The sequence below is a fragment of the Melanostigma gelatinosum genome, assembly GCF_949748355.1.
Source record: "Melanostigma gelatinosum genome assembly, chromosome: 15".
Taxonomy (NCBI): domain Eukaryota; kingdom Metazoa; phylum Chordata; class Actinopteri; order Perciformes; family Zoarcidae; genus Melanostigma; species Melanostigma gelatinosum.
This window is the reverse complement of record NC_136648.1, coordinates 15,225,177-15,247,799: the sequence shown is the minus strand read 5'-3', so window position 1 is coordinate 15,247,799 and position 22,623 is coordinate 15,225,177. Positions and strand designations below refer to the sequence as shown.

The 22,623-nt window shown below is 41.6% G+C and overlaps 1 protein-coding gene across 2 annotated transcripts; it reads left to right on the top strand.

Annotated features, from left to right (window-relative positions):
* The first annotated feature begins 668 nt into the window (after positions 1-668).
* On the top strand, positions 669-21,612 carry LOC306789314 (zonadhesin). Of its 2 annotated transcripts, XM_079285204.1 has the most exons (16): positions 669-910; positions 12,692-12,820; positions 13,022-13,074; positions 13,233-13,298; positions 14,015-14,238; positions 14,337-14,409; positions 14,735-15,132; positions 15,801-16,365; positions 16,514-16,710; positions 16,794-17,183; positions 17,471-17,763; positions 18,041-18,306; positions 18,830-19,131; positions 20,007-20,136; positions 20,322-20,476; positions 21,464-21,612. In XM_079285204.1, exons 2-15 carry the CDS (start codon positions 12,744-12,746, stop codon positions 20,462-20,464), a joined length of 3,177 nt encoding a protein of 1,058 aa, XP_079141330.1. In that variant the 5' UTR covers positions 669-910; positions 12,692-12,743; the 3' UTR covers positions 20,465-20,476; positions 21,464-21,612. The 2 variants fall into 2 exon arrangements, with proteins under 2 accessions (XP_079141330.1, XP_079141329.1); XM_079285203.1 differs by having other exon boundaries at positions 20,322-21,612.
* The last annotated feature ends 1,011 nt before the right edge of the window (positions 21,613-22,623 follow it).

Here is a 22,623-nt window from a genome sequence, read left to right as displayed (position 1 = left end):
AGCAACAAGAAAGAGGGGAGGGATTACTTGCCCCAGGTGTTATTAACTGTATAAATATTGTCGGTTTTCAAGAAGAGACAGCTTAGTCGAGGGAGAAGCGGACTAGGTTAGAACCTGTGCTGGGTTAATCTTTAATTGTTTCTCCAGACAATTGTACCTGTGGAACAGACTAGTCACACACCCTCTGCTGCACGGCCCTACGGGGGGTGGGGTGGGGCACACGCACACATTCCTGAGGCTGTTCAGGTGGCGGTTTATGATCTCCTTAGTAATACAGGGTTGAGACATATACCTCAGGGGGACAGGATGTGTGCACACATACACACACACACAGTTTCACAAGGAAGCACCTGCTGAAGTTTTCATTCTGCATTAACCCTTTAGCTTGTCAAACATATATATGAGAATACCTTGGTATTAATCTGACGCTGGGCAAGAAGGTGTATTATGTTTTATATCATGTATTGTTTATCCTGTATCCCTGTAACCTGTTGAAAGATACGCTGATGTAGCTGAATATTAGTATCAGCCAGTGAGCAAGGGGTTACCATGACACTGTCATAACCCACAGAAGCAGCAAGAAAGAGGGGAGGGATTACTTGCCCCAGGTGTTATTAACTGTATAAATATTGTCGGTTTTCAAGAAGAGACAGCTTAGTTGAGGGAGAAGCGGACTAGGTTAGAACCTGTGCTGGGTTAATCTTTAATTGTTTCTCCGGACAATTGATAACAGCCTGCTCACTGAGTCAGGGGTTTTTAAACTGTCGATTTTTATATTTTTTTGTGATAATCACTTTTTCTCTGTATTGAACCAAGAGAATATACTTTGAATTGGACAAAAATAAATAAGTAACATTTGAACTTTTTTCGGCCGACTTTTTTCTTCATCAGTTTTGGAAAATCTGCGGTGGTAAGTTGAGAGCGGTCCAGCACGGCACATTACTGATATGCATACTTTATGCGCACACACACATTTACACACACTAGCATTAGTTGTCTATAGTTAAGTGACACCTGGAGAAGTCCCGCTTGATTTTGAAAGAGCTTTATATCTGCTTGGGCTAAATTTAAAGTTCACTAGCTTAGGGCCCCACCTCGGCGATTTGGCCGGCTGGAGAGTTTTAGGGATGGTTGGTGGAGGGTAGCCTGAGCGAAGCGGTTTGGGAAAAGGCTAGTTTGAGGGTCCACTGCGGCTCCCGGGCCTTGCACACCCCCCCCGGTCCATGTGGGACAGTAGTGGCTGTGGAGGCAGGTGGCCTTCCGGGAGTAGTTTTAAAGAGGGGCGGGAGGGTGGGGTGCGAAAGGCGTAGCAGGCTGAGCTATGGTGGCCGTGGGTATTTGTAGGGTGTGGCCGGGAGTGGCCCCGTGGAGGTGTGGCCCTGCTCCTGAAATTCAGCTAAGGTTTATCTCCAATTAATATAAACTTAAAAGACTTTATAAGAGAACGGCTATACCAGAAGATTGGCCAGATTGGCCACATCTGTAGGCTCGTCTACTTGCAGAGAGTAAACCTCACTCGTCACGCGACCGACTAATGTAGCCAGGATGTCTTCGGACAAAGCATCAATGCGGCGACACAGTGTTGTTGGTGTTATGTGGTAGTGTAGTTAGTGGACACAAACGCACGCACACAGCAGGTTTACTCCAGCCAAGACTTTATTTAACGGTGCAGGAGGAGTCACAGAATGAGCCAACAAAAAACCCCAGACTGCAGGACCAGAGTTTATATAGTGACAGGGGAATCATTAGTAGGACCTGAGTCTGGTGTGTCAGGCTGCAGGAGGTGATCGGATGGAGTGTCCTCAGCTCTGCACAATCAAGGGCGTGGCCATGGGAGGTGTCTGGAGGCAGAGGACAAACACAGAGCACATGGCACAGCGGCAGCCACTCTTTCCCTAAAGTCAGGTGAGCGACAGCTCGAGTCTGTCCGTCGCCGGCAAGGGTCCTCTCAGTTTGCGCATCCACAGCTGAGGGCCCCCCTTGTTCCACTTTTATTCGTTTCAAACAAAAGGCCTCCTATTTGTTTATTACTTCTTATTTTTTGATAAATTAAAACATTTTGATAAGAAATTATTTTTAATGAATCAAATAAAAAAATAAAAACATTAATACATTTGTTTTTATTATTAATAAAAAATTCAATTGAGAAAGCGTGCGGGGACACCGCGCGCTACAGTCCACATGAATATGTTCTTATACCTGAGCATACTTTAGCCTCCCCCAGGTTCTCTTCCCCCAGAGCATTGTGATACTTGGATCCTCCATCACTTGTTCTAACAGACAAGGTAATGTAAGGAAGACCAACAAAAATATCCCATGCCTTAGATATTCATGTTAGCTCTTGGGACTAGAATATTCCATCACTATCTCCTTATCAGAAAGCATGTCAGTTGGTGTTAAAAGCGCCTCAAAATGTTCCCTCCATCTTCCAACTATAGCCTCTCCAAATAGTCTTAGTATTGCACGATAATGGTGTAAATGTCATTCAGTACATTTGCACGTTGGTTATTTTGTTGAATGAACTGGAAAGCATATCTGCATTATGTAAGGTGTTATGAATTACTGAGAGGTTACGTCATTCTTGTAAGATTTTATAACATGTCTGCAATACAAAGTTTTTGCCATTAGAAATCATTTAAAAATTGGTCTGGATGGTTGTGAAAGCACCCCTTCTTCTTCGCTCTCTCTCTGAAAAGGCGGTAGTGGAGAGGTACGAGCTTTTTCCTAACGTGCCCGGAGTAGGGGGCCGTTCTCATGGTTAATAAGCAGCCAGACAAAATAAGTGTCTTTACATGAAACAGAAATAACCAAATATCCTACAGGTTACTTTTGTCTTCATTCATGTTTTTCAGTGCCAAAATGGTGTGTTCGTTACAGTGCGTTACAGTTACAGTGCGTTACAGTTACAGTGCGTTACAGTTCGTTACAGTGCCATGAAAACTAACGATGAGGAATTTGGTATGTTGGATGCGCACTTGGGGTCCATGTCCATCTTTTACTACTCAGACCATTCCATCTGCATGAGGAGTGACCCTCGAAGGCATGCACACAGCACCTATGGGCCTCGCTGGAATCAGTTATGACGAGACTCTGAGAGATGCTCTGTTCACTCACAGAACCACAGTTGCATAATAAACCTGTGTTTTTGCAGTGATCACAATTTTCCTCTAATCTTAACGAAGTAGTTTTAGAAATATGGTCACATGGTATTTCACTGTACTATCAATTTGTTTCTCTAAACCTGAATATTACTCATAACATATCAATTATCAATCATTCATTTGATCTAGCTCTGAAACAGTCAACGATGCAAGTTTCAAAGCGCCCGCGGTTTATTTTCATCCTCCTCAAATCACCTGTCAGCGACAAGCCTATTTGGCATGCCGAAAAAGAAATAGAGTGAACAGAAACTAAAGGCAGAGACTAAAGGTAGGGGGACTTTTATTTCATAGCCAGAAAGGTAATGGAAACAAGCATACCCAACAACACGGTGCAGGAAGAAGAGAATATAATGTTTGAATCAGTTTAAGTGCATTCTTTGTTTGACAAATGTAGTTAGTAGACAGTAACCAAGGGACTTTACAAGAAAAAATTTACAAATTGGAATCATTTTCATGAAAACCCGTTTTGATTCTTTTAATCGGTGGACCCTTACAGACAAAAATAAATATAAATAATCAAGTAATGGACACATTCAGACTTCATGACAGCCTCAATGGTACGGAGTTACCACCTTTTTCATCGCTCTTGTTTACCATTAGGGCCGTACAGAATAGTTTGAGGATTTGAGTTGTCATCCATATGACACTTTGACATTCAAATTAATAATTTACAGAAACACTGTGACACAGTCCTCATCTCTCCAATTGTCCTCAGTCCAAAAAGTCAAAATGTATCGATAAAAATATTCTAATTTCCAAAATCCATTACATGTTTACATATTTGTTGGCATTTAGCCTTTCAAACACTTAAAAAACGTTATTTTTTCTTTAAGGTCAAAACTGCAATGGGAGGCACGCACCTGTATTTACGGGGGAGGTCTAACAACAATCCAACACCACCATAAAGTGCATTTATATAACCACAACAATAGTTTATTTCCATTTTTTTAGGGAAATGACGTCATATAATATGACCGCAGACATTTAAAGCTTCATTTGAAAATTCAATACAAGCTTTGAATGTAATAAACAAAAAGAAGAAATTCAGTATTCTCCAACCCTATAAATCTGAATGAATTGTACGAAACTATTACACTCATAGTTTCTGTAAAATGACTGAATTGTGGAGAATCTAGCCGGCCTGAGGATGTATAGCGTGTCCATAGTAAGTTAATTATGACCTGTGTATATTTGTCGAAACCCGGTGAGTGAAAGGGACTCTGTGTCTAATTGTGGCTCGGCTTTCAATTCAAGTCTTACAGGGTGTGTTTATGTTAACATCTAGATGTACTGGATGAACGTTTTTCTTATTTTTATGTCAGAGGAACATAGGAATATGTGGTTTGAAAAAAGATGTAAGGGGACATAGGACCATAGAAATAAAAGAGCTTGCCTTGTGGGGAAAAGGAGAGAGCTGGTAGTTGCTGGGGATGGAAGGAGGGGGATTTTGAGGATGGGGGATGGGTGGTAGATGAGACAAGGAGATGATTAGAAGAATGGTGGTTGGACTGGTTGAATAAAAGCTACTGAGGGGATGAAAAGGACTGGCTTGAGCAGACATACTGTAAATACACCGTATAAATGGAACGACACTGTTGTCCTTCTATCTTTCTGTCTCTCTCTAATCAGCAGATTCATTTCTGTTTTATACTTGTATACATTGCTATTTTTGACTTCTCGTGTTGATAGTAGATCGAGATTATTGCTGTGATTTTGTGGGAAATAATAACCTGAAGGGGCGACTTCACAAAAGGATTGTGCGGCTACACAGACAGAACTAGACAAAAAGAAACCGTGTAAAGGGTGAAATGCAGCCCTCCTGCGCTGCCAAGCAAATAGTATTTCAGTGCTTCTGTGCTATTTGTGCATATTTAAATTAGGTAATGTGTATACATTTGGTGGAAAATCAGCCCATATCTATGCAAATAGGCCCCATCGCAAAAACAGTCCAATTCAAGATCAACGCTAATAGCCACACACAGTTAGTGAAATTATTAATGTCTGCCTCTGCACCCTGTCCATCAGGACCTGTAGCTCGCGGTCTAAAAAATATTTTTTTCTTTTTCTCACTGACATTACTCTGCCTATTGTATTCTTGGCACAAATGCAACATATTTACTTTTCCACATGAATAATTGTAATGAGACACAAAAAGGGCAAATTGGACTCAACTGCAAAACATTATTGCAGTGTTATGTCATAGCGCAATATTGATTGTGACTCAGACCTTCAGACGGTGCCCACGGTGGCTAGGAGTGTTGGACAATTCACGACGCTATCAGCGGCCGCAGTCAACTCTTTGTGAATTCGCCTGTGAGTGTTTTGTTTACGCCTCCACACTTTATTTTCACAAATTGCACACTTCAAACTGTTGCTATTTTAGTTTCCTTTACTGCTTTTCATACACTGCAAATATGACTTGAAAGATTTCATGTGTCATCCTGCAATTTCCTAAATAACCGTAGGCCTTACGACCACTTTTGTATCCAAGATGGAAAGGAGTCCATAAATTGGGCATGGTGGTCAAATGATGAGCCCATTTTGAATCAATAGAACACTGCACCCTTGCAACAGCTTTTTCATTTGACATTTTAAAAGGACGTGTTTGCTGGGTGGGCAATAGAATGGTAGCTATTGTTCCTTTGTGGTGCTCAGATTGTTTATCGACTCGGTGGCCGCGCACCCGTAGCCCTCTGTCAGTGTTTGAGTCCTCTGGAGACAACTGCAAACTCATTGCGCATCTCCGCATCAACACCCGAGTTGCATCAGAGAAGTGAGGGTCAAACAACTTTTACCAGTAATGCAAACATACATGGTGAGTGCCCAGCCAAGGATGGAACAATCTTTCTCAGCCCATGTAGTCAATCTGATGCAAGTATAGAGCAAATCATTGTAACAACCCTGAACGGTGTCTATTTTTGAGATAGGAATTGTGAATTCAGAAACACATGCAGTGCTCATTCCCAATGATCATGTTGTCTTTGATGGCAGGTCTGGCTCCAAATCAGTGGCTACCGAGCCTGATAATGATGTACTGTGGGACACCTGAAATGACTCAAATACGGTAGATCATTGTGCTAGATTTCTGGTGTTGTAGCATCCCGCCCTTCACAGACGTACTGTACTCTCTAGTAATTACCGTCAGCATCTATAGATGGGTGCTGTTAGTTATTCACTGAGGGGATGATTAAAGAAGATTCCAAACATGCACCCACTCAGATAATTACAAATTAGCAGTGCATCGATTATTAAAACATACCTCCAACCATTCTGTATGCATCTCTTATGAATTGCTTTCATTTTGCATTCAGTGCGTTAGGCAACTTCAAATGATGCCATTCAGTTCCCAAGTCTAATCCCCAATATCATGATTAAAATTCCCATGGCTTTTGTTCACCTTATCAGAGTTGCTCCATGTTGAGATGAAGTGCGTCTTTACGACTCTGACAAAGTTGCCGTGCCATTTGTATCTTCTCCTCTGATATTTGTCGGTTGACATTCAAATGCGGTCCTTTCTACCTGGTTGCGGCTGCTCACTGTTATCTGTTTCAGCTAGGTTGAGCAAAAAGGGTGCATAGGTTGGGTGCTGCAGGCGAAGACGGAGCTTCAAAAACATAATGAGGGGTTTGCCAGGGCGCCTCTGTGCCTGCTGCCTTTACAGAAAAGGAGAAAAATACTTTTATTCTCCCTGTCAGGGCATAGAGGCCCTACCTTGGGCTAATACACTGTCGTTTGAATATATGCAGATCACTCACAAATTAGAACACCAAAGGTTTCATATTTTCACTGTTTTACTTTTACCTTGTTAAATGAAATGAAAGTGCTGTTCGTCTAAGTCCTATTGGCTGACCATTACAGACCACAGCCGCATATTTTAACTCGTGAAAAAAGGTAAGAAACAGAAAGGAACTCAGGCACAACAAAGAAGCTGTACAAAGAATGTTTGAGCGTGTGTGCGTGTGTGTGTGTGTGTGTGTGTGTGTGTGTGTGTGTGTGTGTGTGTGTGTGTGTGTGTGTGTGTGTGTGTGTAGGTGTGTGTGTGTGTGTGTGTGTGTGTGTGTGTGTGTATGAAAGCTTTGATTGTCCCTATATGCTCGACTGCACAGGATTTTGGCCAGGCAACCTTTTTGCTTGAAGCTTCAAGACTTATTTCCCGTTATCTCTCTCTCCTTCTCTCTCTCTCTCTCCTTCTCTGTCTCTCTGCCTGTTTGTCATTCTCTTTTTCTCTTTTCTTCCACCTTCTCTCAGTGTAGTAGTTGTATGCCTCAGCTAAGGTGAAACAGCATGGATGTGATTTCTAAAGCTCTGTTGGAGACCAGCATCTCATCACAAACTGGTCTCGGGTGGTTGGGTGAGCGAATCAAATCCTGGGTAGCACGATCAAAACGATTTCAGTTTGAGACTGGAGACCCTGCCTCACATCTCAGTCATTGGGGCACGTTCAATTGGATGCATTCGATTCAATTCAGCTCATATATGGGGAAGGAACAGGGAGAGCGGTGTCAAAGGACAGCTGAGGTTATGAACAAAAAGCTCAAGCGGGGCATCGAAACGTGGAATTTAACCTACGGTATCCTCTCCGTTGAAGTTGCTGAAAATCTCCCCTGACATATGCAACTACCAAACAACACAGGATCACACTATCAAGCCCACTGAGACAACAATTTCAAAAATGCAACAAATTATACATTTGCAGTGCAGTCACTGTTGTGACCGTACACAAAAAAATGTATAACTGGCCAATCATAGGCCCAATGGGGACATAAATAAATACAAATTGCCTCTGTTTTAGATAAGCACAACTCAAAAGTACAGCCTGTAACACATTCTCCATGTTTCTATGGCAATATTACTGACAGGTTATCCAAGACAGAATGAGTCATTGGGTTTTACCAATCCACTGTGTGGGCCATTCCCACAACTACTCCTATGCACTACTGTGTATATATAAGGAGACCTCTTAAATGGTTAAATGGTTAAATGGTGGTTAAATGGCAGTTAAGTCGTCTTGGCTCCTCGGCAGTGTTTTCTCACACACCTATAACTAACATTGCTTGCAGTGCAACAGAAGGACTTCACAATTCTAGCAGAAAGCAGCCGCTGAGTTGTTGTGTTTGGAGGGCAGAAAGTGTCGTCACAATGACATTGGCCAGTTAGCTCAGTAAACTACAGCTACTCTCTGTGTATGTGTCTGTGTCTCTGTTGACCTTTTGCTGATTGTGAATTAAGTGTCGGTGAGTGCTTCAGGTTCCTGGCCTTTGAAGGTTATCCGGACTAGCTCTGTTCACTACGGGGCCAATAAACAACAAGTACACAGGAAATCTAGAATCTCTCCGTCTCGTGATCTTTCCCATGTTTTTTTTTGCCCCTAGCGACCTCCTGTAACCGTCTATCTCTCTGAACAAGGGATACCTTCACACCCACGCCCTGGGAGAAAATGAAAAGAGAAAACAATTAGTAGTGCTGATGGGCCTGTGTGAGGTAATGAAATTGCGTGTCTCATTGTAGCGTGTAATGGAGAGCAGTTTGAAGTTAATTGAGGGGAGATAGGACACTGGGCTACTGTCTGCCGGAGCATTGTGGTCGGGCTTAGGGTTTATCACTGAGAGAATCACTGAACCCAGAAAAAACAATTCCTTATCAGACCTCATAAATGGGAATTATCTTGCTTTAGCAGATTAGACAGCGAGATCAATTGTTTTTATAATTAAATTCATATTCTTTTCATCTGTTTCTGGGTCAGGTTCATGGGCATTAAAAGCCTGGCAGAACCCCCTTCAGACTACATCATCCAGCCAGTCCAGGTACAAATCTGACTATATTTCTGTTTCATTAATTCTTATAACCGTATTTCGGGTTCTCTCCTTGTATGTAAAATTAACATCCAATTCGGTTTAACATACGCATTTCCATCAGCAATAGAAAAATCAAAGATGTTGTTTTCATAACGCAGTCTGGAGAGTAAACCTTCAGAAGCTTCACAGTCATGGCTCTGATACACAGGTAGTTTTCAGATGGCAATAGAGTGCCACCTTCTGGTGGAATGATGCATGGTGTAAATGTTCTGCTCCACTAGCTCGTATAAGTGTCCTCATGAATGCGGCTTGTAGAGAGAATGAGCTTAGCAATTTGAAAACGGCCATAGGATGGTTGAAATAGCTGAAATAAAGTGCATGAGTGCTTGAACCAGCAATAGTCCTGGTTTGACATTTTATAAAACTGCTTTTTTTTCTAATGTCAAAAAATATTGAACTACTGATGCTAATCTTGAGCATTTCCTTTTTCTCATGGCCCTCGTGGACTTTAGCGTTTCTTTTTGTGACTGGAGGTCCTGCTACATGTATCATAAAGCCTGATAAAGGATCAAAAATGACATAAATACTGGATGTGGGGGTGGAGGGTGTTCCTCTCGCATCCTCACACACAGTGTTGACAGAAGACAATTAAACGCAGCTTGCCTACAGTATTGATCATGTCTCCCTGATAGACAGAGCAGAACCACAGCACCTGTATTCATTAAACAACCTGATTAGCAACCATGCGGTGGAAGGAGAAATCAAGCTCTGTTTGCGAAACAAAGCGCCACAGGCCAAGAAACACCTGCACGATTGCACGGAAACTTTTCAGCAGAGCGTGACGGAAAGAAGGAACAGAGAGGAAGGAGAGGACAGCTCGTGACCTTGTCTTTGGAAAAGGGGAAAAGGAAGGAAAGAAAGAAACGAACCAAGAACATATACACAAAGAAACTGTGTGTGTTTATTGCGGTAATAATTGGAATGAGACAGAGGTTATTTATTGCTTTATTGCTTTATGAACACGTGTTCCCTTTTGGGGCCTGGGGTAAAATGTTAACAAGTTTGACTTTTCCCTGTGAAATTAAGAAATGCTTTGGCAAGTCAAATGATTCAATGAATATTAAACAGACGCTGCATATTGAGGTCTAATTTGTTTTGATAGACTTGTTTTATTTCGGGAGACTGAAGCGATTGCTGTAACCTATAGCTTACCTACTTTACATTCCGTTCGCTGCTTCCTTTCACCCTTCAGTGGTAACTCTTCATTCTAAAAACCTCATTGAAACTAGGTCATTTTCCAGCCGACAGATTATAAATGGCAGCTCTTGTAAGCATGTGGCCATAAATAGTCTGTGGATTTAAAATGCAATGTTATAGATCACCATCAGCAGTTACTTATGTCCGAAACATTCATATACCGGTGTAATTGAGTACAATAGCTTTCAATTATATTATGATATGTTATATATATATATATTGTTGAAGTTCGTAAGCCCTGGACATGTACACTGCGTAACGGTTTACCAAAGGCAAATCAAATTCACTCACAGCATTTTGCTGACAGGAAACAAAATAAAATAGTTTACAGTATATAAACTTTGATTTTGATTAAAATATTCTGCTAATTTATTTGGCGACCCTAGTGAATTCTCCTGCGAGCCACCTGTGCATCCCGACCCAGTCGTAGGCTTAGGCTACACAATAATTGACCTCAGAAGAACTGCCAGGCTGTTCTGGGTCAATAGGATCCTGATAGGCCCCGGGTGTAAAGGCCTGTAGACTGCAGAAATGGGGGCATCAACAGAAAAGCTCAAAGATTCCTGTTCAACCTTGAGACACGAATGAGAATCTGTTGTCTGGCCTGCTTTCCATCTGGTCTCCATCTTTGATGACCTGAACCCTACATCAAATCATTGGACATTGTCTCAGACAGCAAAAAGAAGAAGCAGCGTGATCCCCAGTTGTCCTCATTTAATTCCCACATCTAAGGGAAGGGAATGAGTATTTGAATGAAAGCCCAATAAAAATAGAGTGCTGAGGCTCTGACATGAGGGAGAGCTCAGTGCTTGCCCTGTCTTACCCCGTGTTCCATGGCCTTGACCTGCTGCTACAGCCGAGGATATCTCTAGGGACTGCAGACATCGAAGAAACAAGCAAACTGGAAGGAAGATTTTCATATGCCATTGACTTGTCTATTCGTAGATGAAAGGCTGCACTGTGGATTGATTTTTTTCTGCTTTTCAGCAAGGGTTACCTTTGGCTGCAAGTCTGGTATCAACTGAACTCTGACAAAAGGTCGAAGAAATGCTTGGAGGGAAAAAATGTGAGGGACAGTTTTCCAAGATGCATGGGGCAAAGGTTTTCCAAGAGACAAAGAGATTCAGGGTCAGGTGTAAGGGTTCGGCTCAAAAAGAATGGGCTTTGTTGTGCTCGTAAATAACTAGTTTCTATGACATGCATGCTTGGTTTTGGCTCGACTATTTTCAACATGGCGGCTGGGTCACAAACATCCTCACTATACAGAAAAAAATGAGTTCCTGAAAACATTTGAAGCGAGTGCGCCTGACATTCAGGAGGTCTGTCTGTGTGTACAACCATGCCCTGTTCTCCTCCTCAAGTGACATCACAACCTTAAAACATATCAGTAATTAAAAAATGCAATCAATTTAAAATAAAAAAACGAATGAATTGCTATGGTGCCTGTTACACATGTCCGTGAAAGCCCAGACCCAACATCATCAGCGGAAGTAACAACTCTGACAAAATCGGTCCGCCTTGTCCCCGGTAAGATGCCTAATCCTATAACCAGAGGCGCCGGATTCATTTAAGAAGTGTGTGTGTGAGACACTGTATATTTAAAAACACTATACACCTTTACCACTATACCTTCTCACCGAGCTGATCTGCTCAGTCCCTCAACCACACACACTCGCTATGCACTCATTACGCTACTCTTATAACAACGTAATATGTAAATATCTGGATTGTACTTAAACCTGATCTTGGCCACTTTCACAGGATAGTACTGCAAGCATCAAAGCTCGGCGTGGCGTTACATTTTACACGTTGTTTTCTTCATTTACTCTCATTTGCAATTCGGGACAGGGGTGTAAATTGGAGGGGGCCACTGCCCTTTTGAACCCCCTACATGTGGCTCCCTTCTGACCCAATATGTTTGGCAGGGGCGTCCTCATCTGACTCAAAAAAAACATTTATCTGCACCTTTATTCCCGTTTACATAATGTGTTAAAAAATGTACAAAAATGTAGCAAACGGAGACCTTATTTTGATGCAGCCAATCAAATCTGTCATAAAGCAGTAACGCCAGTGTTATATCATAGGAAGGCTGTCTGATAAGCACTTTTGAGGCATACTGGCTCCCCAACTCACACTCACAGATTGCAGACGGTTCATCATTCATCAAAACTTTTGTAAATATGGCAAACAATTGCTGTATTGAAAAACGAATTCACTCGTTAATAAGTATGAACCCTGACCTTCCCTATTTGTTGTAATTGTGTCAGCTGCTGATGTCACTCTTGGAATATTCCTCCGCCACAGTCCATACCCCTTATTGTCTTCCTGTCCACCAGTCCTCACTCTCCACCCACTGCTGAGGTTACCTGCTCACCCACTCCTCTGTGTGCTAGCGGTTTAAAGGGTCACATAAGCTGCGTTTCCACACAGAGGCACCACAGTTACTGCTCATCGTTCATTCTTCAACTTGTCAAACAGAGAGTATTAGCGACGGGAGAGGAGCTGAGACGCTGCCGTTACAGGATCAGCCATGCTTGGAGGAATCCCCACAAATGTGTTGGTCACAGTGACTCTACTCTTTGTAACCCAGACCAGGACTCAGTGCAGGTGGGTGTCAAGATAATTCAGCTTTCAACTGTCAAAAAAACTGTAGCCAATGTGTTACTTGAAATATTGTGATACTGATGATATGCATTTCATAATGTGAAACTGGATTTCGATTTGTGTTAAAGTTTTGTTTTTAGGGCAATAAGACATTTGATCAATTATTGGCAAAAAATAAAAGGAATCATTGTTTTCCTATTTCAGGGCTGAAATTGACTTTCCATTAGTTACTTTACCAGATTGGAGGACAAATTCAGGTATGAAGTTTTACAATTACTAAGACTTGTAGATACTCCATAATCACTACAATGTCTTGAATAAAAATGTCCAAGAATTAAATAAAGAGACATACATAGACAAAGACACATGCATACTGTACAATACAATATTAAACCCATTATTTTCCCTTTCATAGAATATGTTACACAGTGTGTCTACGACAGACACAACAATCTGATTTGTGACTGGAACCAACGATCAGGTAGAGAAGATTACTGCAAAACATCACAGTGATTGATTTCATTAATTACATCCGATCATAAAATTGAAAGCCAAATGTGTTTTTTTAAAGTCATCAAGATAGGTGAGAGTTCAGTTCAGAGAGACTTCGCTTTGACACAAAGAGATAACTTGATTGTAGGAAACTTTAATTGTGTCCCACCCCTTCGAAGGGGATTTGGAACATCGGTCCACAGTTCTGTTTTAATCTACAGACAGGCTGTGACAGGCCCCGTATCACAAACTGATCGTAGGCAGGCTAATAATGTTTTATAGTCTGGTGCTCTCCCAGGGGCAATCGAAGTAGAGGGCCTGCACTAAAGGCTTAAATTTAGCAGAAAGCACTCTAAACAATTTTAGAGTTTTTTAGAGCAATTTTGCATTTTTACGATGATTGCGCCACAACAGATGTGTGCTTCTTGTTTTACTGCAATAACAAAGACGAGGGAATGGTTTGCTAGTTCTGATGTGATTAAAATTATGATGCAACATAAAAGCTCATTCATAACCTGCGCAGTTAAAAATGTATTTCATTGTTTATACTGTGTGATTTAAAAATAAGTGGGGTGGTCATTGTCATTGAATTTGTACCGAAGTGTTACATTGGACCTATTTAAAAAATGACTTTGGTCGCTTTTTATTATGTGGATAAAAGCATTTCCGTGTATTACATTCTCTTATTGTCCTTTTCACCAACAGACGATGGCGTAGGGACTGTTTTGGAGAGTGGCCCACTGAGGCTGGAAGGCGAGGCCTGTCTGGAGTTTTGGTACTTATCCCCAGCTGCAACTAATGGGACAGAACTTCGTGCTCTGCTGAACAGCAGCGTTGGTCTGATAGAAATCTGGACCTTGCCTGCCCTCCCCAGGGATGCATGGAGACAAGTGTTTGTTCCCTTAGATGTCATCGAATCAGGGACTCGGGTAAAATAGCCAACCACATATACCTATAATTAAACTGTATTGGGGAATTAAAATATAACATTGTTTATATTTAAATCGATAATCTGCTTTTACATCAGGTCGTAATCGAAGCAGTGTCCATGGAGGGACAGTTCACATTCAACCAGATGGGTGTAAGGAGAGGCTCATGTGGTAAGTATTCTTTTGCTCTTTTTTTACTACATTAAGAACAATTTGTTCAATTTAAGTATCATTACTCTCGTGACACTTATCAGGGAAACTGCAAAAATTTTATATTTCACAAAATCCTTTTTAAAGCTTAAATATGTAAAAACAAAAGTTGACAATTTTGCTAAGGCAGTAAGAATGTGTTTCATTCCTTTGATTGATAACGAATAATGGGTTTAATAACTGAGGTAATGGTTCATATATTAACACCAAACAATTAATCAGTGTTACTAATCAGCTATTAATAGCCATTCCTAAGTGATAGTTTACTCAGTCACATCCCCCACAGGACCCCAGTGTGAGTCTGACACAGAGTTATGGACGGATGAGTCCACCCGCTGCCTCTGTCCTGGTGGCCAGCTCTCTTGCTTTCCCTCTCAGTGCCCTAAGGGCCAAATCTGCGGTCCACAAATAGGAAGATCCGGTGGGATTTTCGCCTCTGGGACTTGCAGTATACACAGTCACACAGACTACAGCACCTTTGATGGAGAGGTGCTCCGCTTCATGGCGCCCTGCACCTACACGCTGGCTAAGACCTGCTCAGCCTCCGAGGCCATGCCCATGTTCACTGTGGAAGTGGTCTATGAGCAGAACTGGAACTCATCTCTGCCGACTGTTCAGCAGGTCATTGTGGACATGGGGACCTTCAGAGTGTCCCTGCTGAAAAGGCAGACACACCGGGTTGTGGTGAGTCACTCTAAAAGGGGGATAGAAATTTAGGACAGAGATGCTGTGATTCATTTCTGATGCCTGTAACATCTGCCAATACATTATACAAAACATTCTCCTCAAAAGCTAAAATATCACGGCCAATTACAAAGGGAGGCTAGTTTTCGCTTGTGTTTATACAACAATAGTTCTGAGCATAAACGTCCAAATAAGATTTTTTTTTTTAAGATTCTGCTTTAAAGACTACAACAATGCTGCCTTTAACACATGTTTGACACTGGTTTATGTTCAGTTTACTCAGCTAAGCTGTTTATCCGATTGACATCCCACATGGAGTGTTGACAATGAGTATTTTTCATAGCTAAAGGAGACAGTATTCTTTTGTTTTTTAAAATGTACAGTATTACCATCCCCCTAATTACCATCATTACTAAAGTTCTGTCTGTACAACTTCAGATTTGCGGCACCTTGCCTTAATGATGCAATGTGTGTTGAGCTACAATGTAATGAATCGAGGAGTTCCCATATCCGCCCATACTACAGAGAGTGCAGAGTTAAGTGGCATAATGTCCTGGACTTATCTGCCTTATCAGTTCCCAAAGATATAACTAGCTCCAGAGTGCTGCGTTTGTGCAAACTGTCTTATACAGCCAGTGAGGATGTCTAAAACTGACACTGTTCTTCAGGTTAATGGGGTCTGGAAGAAGCTTCCACTGAGACTCGGCAGTGGCACTGTCAACATCAAGAGCAACCCGGCTGCCGTTGAACTGGGCACCAGTTTCGGTCTTTCGGTCTCATTCGACAACGCTGGTGCCGTCCATGTCAACCTGCCGTCCACTTACTCTGACAAAGTCTGTGGCTTGTGCGGAAACTATAACCACGTCAGGGGAGACGACTTCAGAAAGCCTGATGGAACGACTGCCCAAAATGCTACAGCTCTGGCTGAGAGCTGGCAGTCTGGGCAAGCCACCTCCTCCTGTGAAACCATTCTACTACCTCATCAGTGTGACCCACTGGAGAGGGCCAAGTATGCCAGTGAGCTGTACTGTGGAGGTCTCCTCTCTAGCACTGGGCCCTTTGCTGCCTGCCAATCAGTTCTGGGGGCAGAGAGCTACTTCAGGGGCTGTGTGGTCGGCATGTGCTCTAGCCACGGTGACCCAGCGGTACTATGTGAGGCATTAGAGGTGTACGCTGATATCTGCCAGGAGGCTGGAATCTCCATACCCATATGGAGGAACTCTACATTCTGCCGTATGTAGCTTTATTGCTTCCTGCTTTTATTTCTTTGCCCAATGTCATTAAAATATGGAAAATAGTGGCAAATGATGAATGTAATAATACAATTACAGGTAAGTTCATGCCCTCTGATCTTTCCACCCTTCTCTTGCACTCCTCTCAGCCCTACAGTGTGGTGAGAACAGCCACTATAACTCATGTGCCGATGGCTGTCCCGAGGTATGCTCCAGTTTGGATATAGTCGGTTCCTGTGGAAGCTGTGAGGAAAGATGCGAGTGTGACTCTGGCTTAAAGCTCAATGGGGGGAAGTGTGTCCCAGCAGAGGACTGTGGGTGCTGGTATAATGGAAATCACTATGAGGTAAGTGAGTTAGATGATTTTATATTCACCTCTTCACTTCCACAGCGCTGGAATTTATTCACACAACTCCCTTTTGCCTGCAGAAAGGGGCAACATTCTCAAAGGGAGAGTGTGTGCAACGGTGTCAGTGCATGGGCAATAATGACATGCAATGCACCTCAATGCAATGCGCAGAAAACGAGGTTTGCAAGGTCAAGGGTGGCGTGAAAGGCTGCTTCCCTTTCAAACCCGCCACCTGCAGCGTGGATGGTGATCCGCACTATATCACCTTTGACGGGATGGCATATGACTTTCAAGGGGGCTGCAGTTACACGCTGACTACCATGTGCTCAGCAGAAAGCCCAGTCCAGTTCACTGTGATTGGACACAACATGCACTCCACCCTTCAGAACTTCACCCGATCCAAGCTTGGAGCTGTGGCTCTTCAGGTTGAGGATCTCTACCTCACCCTGAATCAGAGTGGAGAGGTCTATGTAAGCATGAAAACTCTTGTAGTTACACTACATATCAAACAATCCCACCTCTTTTATAGCATGTGAATCAGAGGCTGTTTTGCAAATGTTTTCCAGTTCATACAAATTAGTCACCAGACAGTGGCCCGTTTACTGGATTCGGAGTGTTATTGTTCTGTATTATCTACTGTAATTCATTAATGACTTTAGTATCAGAACACCCATGTTGATAGGTGTCAGTTATTACTCTGTGTCGGGTCATTGGGGGAAGTAACTTGTTTGTCGTCTGGTATTGTTCTCTTTTAAAGGTGAATAATGGCACTGTCCAACTCCCCTATTCCACCAATGGTACATACGGCTCTGTACGGGTCTACCTGAAGAAAAACTATACTATCCTGATTACAAACTTTGGCCTCAGAATGGCGATAGATGCACGGAACAGACTCGTCCTTCACGTGGATGAGCGCTACAAGTATGAACTGTGTGGGCTGTGTGGCACCTACTCTGAACGCCAGGACGATGACTTCATAGCACCAGGAGGCCAAAATGCTACTGGGCCATTTGAGTTTGGCGATAGCTGGAAGGTGCCAGGCAATAATGAGTAAGCTATTCTACTATAAAGGGTAACATTATACCTGCTAAACATCAGCATGTTAGCATTATCAATATGAGCATACTGATGATAGTATTTAGCACAACCTGGTAGACCCAATATTTATTTTCATTTATGCATTGAAAACCATTTGATCAATAAATAATTAGGTATTAATGCATGGATTACTACACATTAATAAACCTTATTATGTCTTATTCTGAAGTGAAACAATACATTCAAATGTCTAGATGTCTATTTCATTGTCTAAACTTTTTTCCTCCAGTTGTATTTCCCATCCAAATGATCCCAGACTCTGTGATTGTGATGAGGAGAATGACGCCTACAATGAGTGTTACACCTTACTAGGGGATGCCTTCAAATCCTGCCATGAACTCATTCACCCAAACATCTACCTCAATAGTTGTGTGTGTGACTACTGCGCCACCAATGGTCACCAACACACCCTATGTGACTCTCTCAAGTCCTATGCAGCAGCATGCCAGGTTGCAGGAGTGGAGCTGCCCCACTGGCAGACAAACACAGCCTGTGGTGAGTGTTTGAGTCAGGCATGGGGATGATGATGATGATGATGACTGTGTGGTGACTCAGTAAATATGTGTGATATTTTGTTGCGACTAAATTGTTAGAATGTTTTTACAGAATAAAATGTGTTGATCTATTTGCACTAAAAGTCATAACATCTATTGCTGTAAAAACATCAAGTTCCTCACCAAAAATGTGGTTTTACAAGAGTAAGTGCACAGGAAGCTATATTTTATGGGCCACTTGTTTCTCCATCAAAAAGCTGAAGTGTGGTTACAAATTAACATTGATGTCAAGTGACTAGTGCAATTTCTCATGGTAATTGAAGTTAAAGATTGTCAACATTTTTAGGAAGTTGCACAAGGGCCTCAACATTTAATTCATGTTCATGCCTTCAAAATGAGAAGGGAAATTATTACTGCCATTCGACAGGTGCTGTAAATGTCAACATTTAACTCTGTGATGTATCTAAACCATGTTATATCGTGTTCACTCATTCATGAATCGCTCTACACTTGTTGCTCTACAGGCTTCGGAAAGTGCACTATCAGGGGAGACTCCGAGTACAGAACATTTGATCAAATGAAGCATGAATTTAACGGTCAGCACTCGTATGTGCTGGTCCGGACCAACATCTTGCCAAATAACCTTCCACCTGTTTACATCAAGGCCATCAATACCGTACATGATGACGACGATAGTCAGCATCACGGTAACAGTAGCAGTGAAGAAGACGACAGTGACGAGCATGAGGAAGACCATGAATTGCAAGAGCTTGAGATCAGAGTGTATAATCACACTGTGGTATTCAAGAAGAATCGGATGCTGGTCGTAAGTATCAAGGGCCTTTTAACAACACGCTGCCTCCATCTCATGTTCCTGTGGCTCCTTTTCAGCAGACATACTATTATGTTCACGGGATAACATCCGCATATTTTGCCCACCCACAGACATTTGTGAAAGCACTGAGGGAGATAACCAGTGCTCCTTCACATTTCTTTCTGTGAGGTGTTACGACAGCAGTGGGGCTGATGATGTGGCGCTAGATTATGCTCTGTCATATGTTATTTCCCTATTGGCACTTTACACATGTTTGTGTGTGTATATGAGAGCAAGGAAATAAAAAAGAGAGAGCAGGTAAAAAAGTTGCAATATTGACAGATTTTTCGTCTGAGCCATGTACATTTAAGAAGGCCTACCACACAGTATATTGAATTCAATAGCAGAAGAACACTCAAGCTTTAGCATAGTCATGCAGTAACAATTTTTTTAATTGTTATAGCATATATTTTACAAATGTTTCATAGATTATGAATTAAGGCTGGCCCGAATGCTCTGAAGCTTTGATAATCAACGCCCAAATCAGTATTTCTTTTTATGTGCATCACACTCAAAATCCCCAACAGCACATGAAAGAAGGAATAATGATCCCACATTATTCATTGTGCATCAACTTTCATGATTTTGATATATTCTCAGACTGATATTTTAGTTTTAAAAAAAGGAAAATTGAAGTTCGAATTATATCCTCATCTCAAATTAGACAATAATAGCAAAGTTGAGTACAATGTGAGTTAATAATGACTACAAGTTTGACCATCCCTAAAGACACGCAGATAGTATGGCTTGCACACAATCATAGATCATAAGAGTTTACTGAAACATGATACATGTCATTGACACATACCCCTTCTGTCTTCCTCCAGGTGGATGGAAGGAAAACCAAAACTCCTGCCTCACCGACTGCTGGTCTAAACATCTGGATGAATTCCTCTCGCATCTACCTGAAGACCGACTTTGGCCTCTCTGTGGAGTTTGATGGTCGCAGCAGTGCAGGTAGCTCATCTTCACCTTATTAAACGATAGAATTCACTGTTGTCCTGGGATTTGTAGGATTCATCAACAAAATCCTCAAATCGCAACTCATCATTCTATCCCATGTCAACACCTGCGTTATTTTCTCTAGGAGAGAGTTATACACTGAATTAAGTAACACTGTATTGTTGATGTTGTTTCTACAGTGATCAGTCTACCACGCTTGTATGAAAGGAAGGTGGGGGGTCTGTGTGGGAACTTTGACGGTGACAAGGGGAATGACTGGATGAAGCCAAATGGTACCAGGGCCAGGAGCATCGACGAGTTCGGACAGAGCTGGAGAGTGTGAATATCAGATGATGTAAGGATGAGACATGGCACATAAAAATACCCCGTGTAGGCTTTGATCACCAGCAGAAACATCATTGTGGCAGTTAACAAGAAATCAGACAGATTAGACAACATATACTCTCCCAAACCGAAGCTGCCAAATACGCCATGGCATAAACATGAACAGTGGCAATGATGTCCAGCTTTCATCACCTCCAGCTCTTAAGGACAATAAATACAGGACGATGGAAACTTTTCAACTGCTTGTATAGTGAAAGCTCTTAGAGGGCTACGCCTATAACGTTCCATACTTCACTCACATCAATCAGGGATGGTGCGTTGTTTCCGGAATCTTTCAAATCGTTTTTTTAAAAAGTAGAAATCTCAAACATCTTTGCTTATTGTTGGAATGCTGTTAAGCATTCCAACTATTGTTATCCTGTTTCTTTATTCAACTTCTTCTATTTCTTCCGTCGCAACGCTTCTCCTCCTTCATTTTTTGAGCTACAGAAACCGTTCAACTATTAAAATGTTCAGCTCTTTCACCAGAGGTCTGCTATGACTTTTTATATTTCTTACCTTTAAACTTTTTGAATTATTAAGCTTTTTATTTTTTCAATAGGATCTCTATGGAGAATATTTTCAAATGGCTTCAGGCACACAGGTGTTCGCGATTGAGCCAATTAGTGATGTTGATAAACACACAGACTCACAGACACACGCGCACATACACTCCTCTCCCTCTCTCTCTCTCTGTGTCTCTCTCTCAGTCAGTCATTCAGGTCTTAGGGATCTTTAGAGGTCTTTCCCCCCTCCTCCCCCCCCCCCCCTACACACACACACACACACACATACACACACACGCCATTTCAAAATAAAATCCCCACAGAATGAATCCTAACTGAAATGCTTGTGATGAGCCTGTCATTTAATAACCGGTTTGTGTTTATCTAACATTATGATTCTGTCTCCTCTCCCCTTCTCCCCAAACACCCGACACCCCATTTCAAAATAAAAGCCCCAGAGAGTGAATTCTAACTGAACTGCTTGTGATGAAGCCTGTCATTTAATAACCTCTGTTTATGTGTCAAACATGATGATTATGTCTCCTCTCCCCCTCCCTCCCCCACCCAGTCCCACCCTTTCAAAATAAAAGCCTCATGGATTAACTGCATTTAAACGTTTCGCTTAACTTATTCAAATGCTACTCATACTTATACTGCGAATAATACTTCTACTACTACTACAACAAATATCACTACTGCTGGAATTCTTTTAAGCTACAGAAACTGTTCGAATATCAAAATGTTCAGCTCTTTCAGGAGAGGGGTGATATAACTTCATATTTGTAATCTTTCAACTTTTTGCAATTTTTTTAAAATTGGATATCTATTTTCAGCAATGTTTTTGAGATTCATTTCAGCTTTCAGCATTCCAACGCATTTTCAGCAGGAAATGCATTTTCTAGTTCAGGATATCATCTAACTCTGTGGTAATATATCAGACTACTGTTTGTGTCATTGCCACGCAAACAGCTGTGCACATGCTTCATAAAAAGTAATGATTATGCATCACTTAACGGGATTATTTATCACTATCCGTTAATGTTAGGAAGACACTCAATGTGCAATAAATGATTATACAAAATGAAGCTCGCACTTGGTCATAATGTGTATTGGAATATCAGTGCATTGGTAGGTTTTCTATTGAATCTTCATTTTTATAATACATATGCACTGTGGTTACATTTGTGTTGCCATTATTCTAGTATTTTCAGTGTAGACATTCTTGACATTCTTGCATTCTTGACATACAGTAAAGATAGTTCTGCTGTAAATAAAAATTTTAAATACAAAAAAGCTCCTGCTGGCTCAGGTCATCGTCCTTGGGTGCTTCATTTTAATTTTGTTTTAATTTTGTTTTCAGCCAACACACATACTTAGTTTAGGTTATAAGCAATTCAATTAAACAGCATCCTCATATTACATGTTGGCAAGAGGTAATTTATCAGTGCTAATTGTACTGACGTCAGTGTAAAAATGACTCACATGGATACGAGATGGATCCACTAGATGGATGAGGCTTAATTATGTCACGGTTTTATGTAGCCTAAATATTTGGTAAGGTCTTGATGAGGTGAAGTGACACAAATATAAAACTGCTATGTATACAGTAACA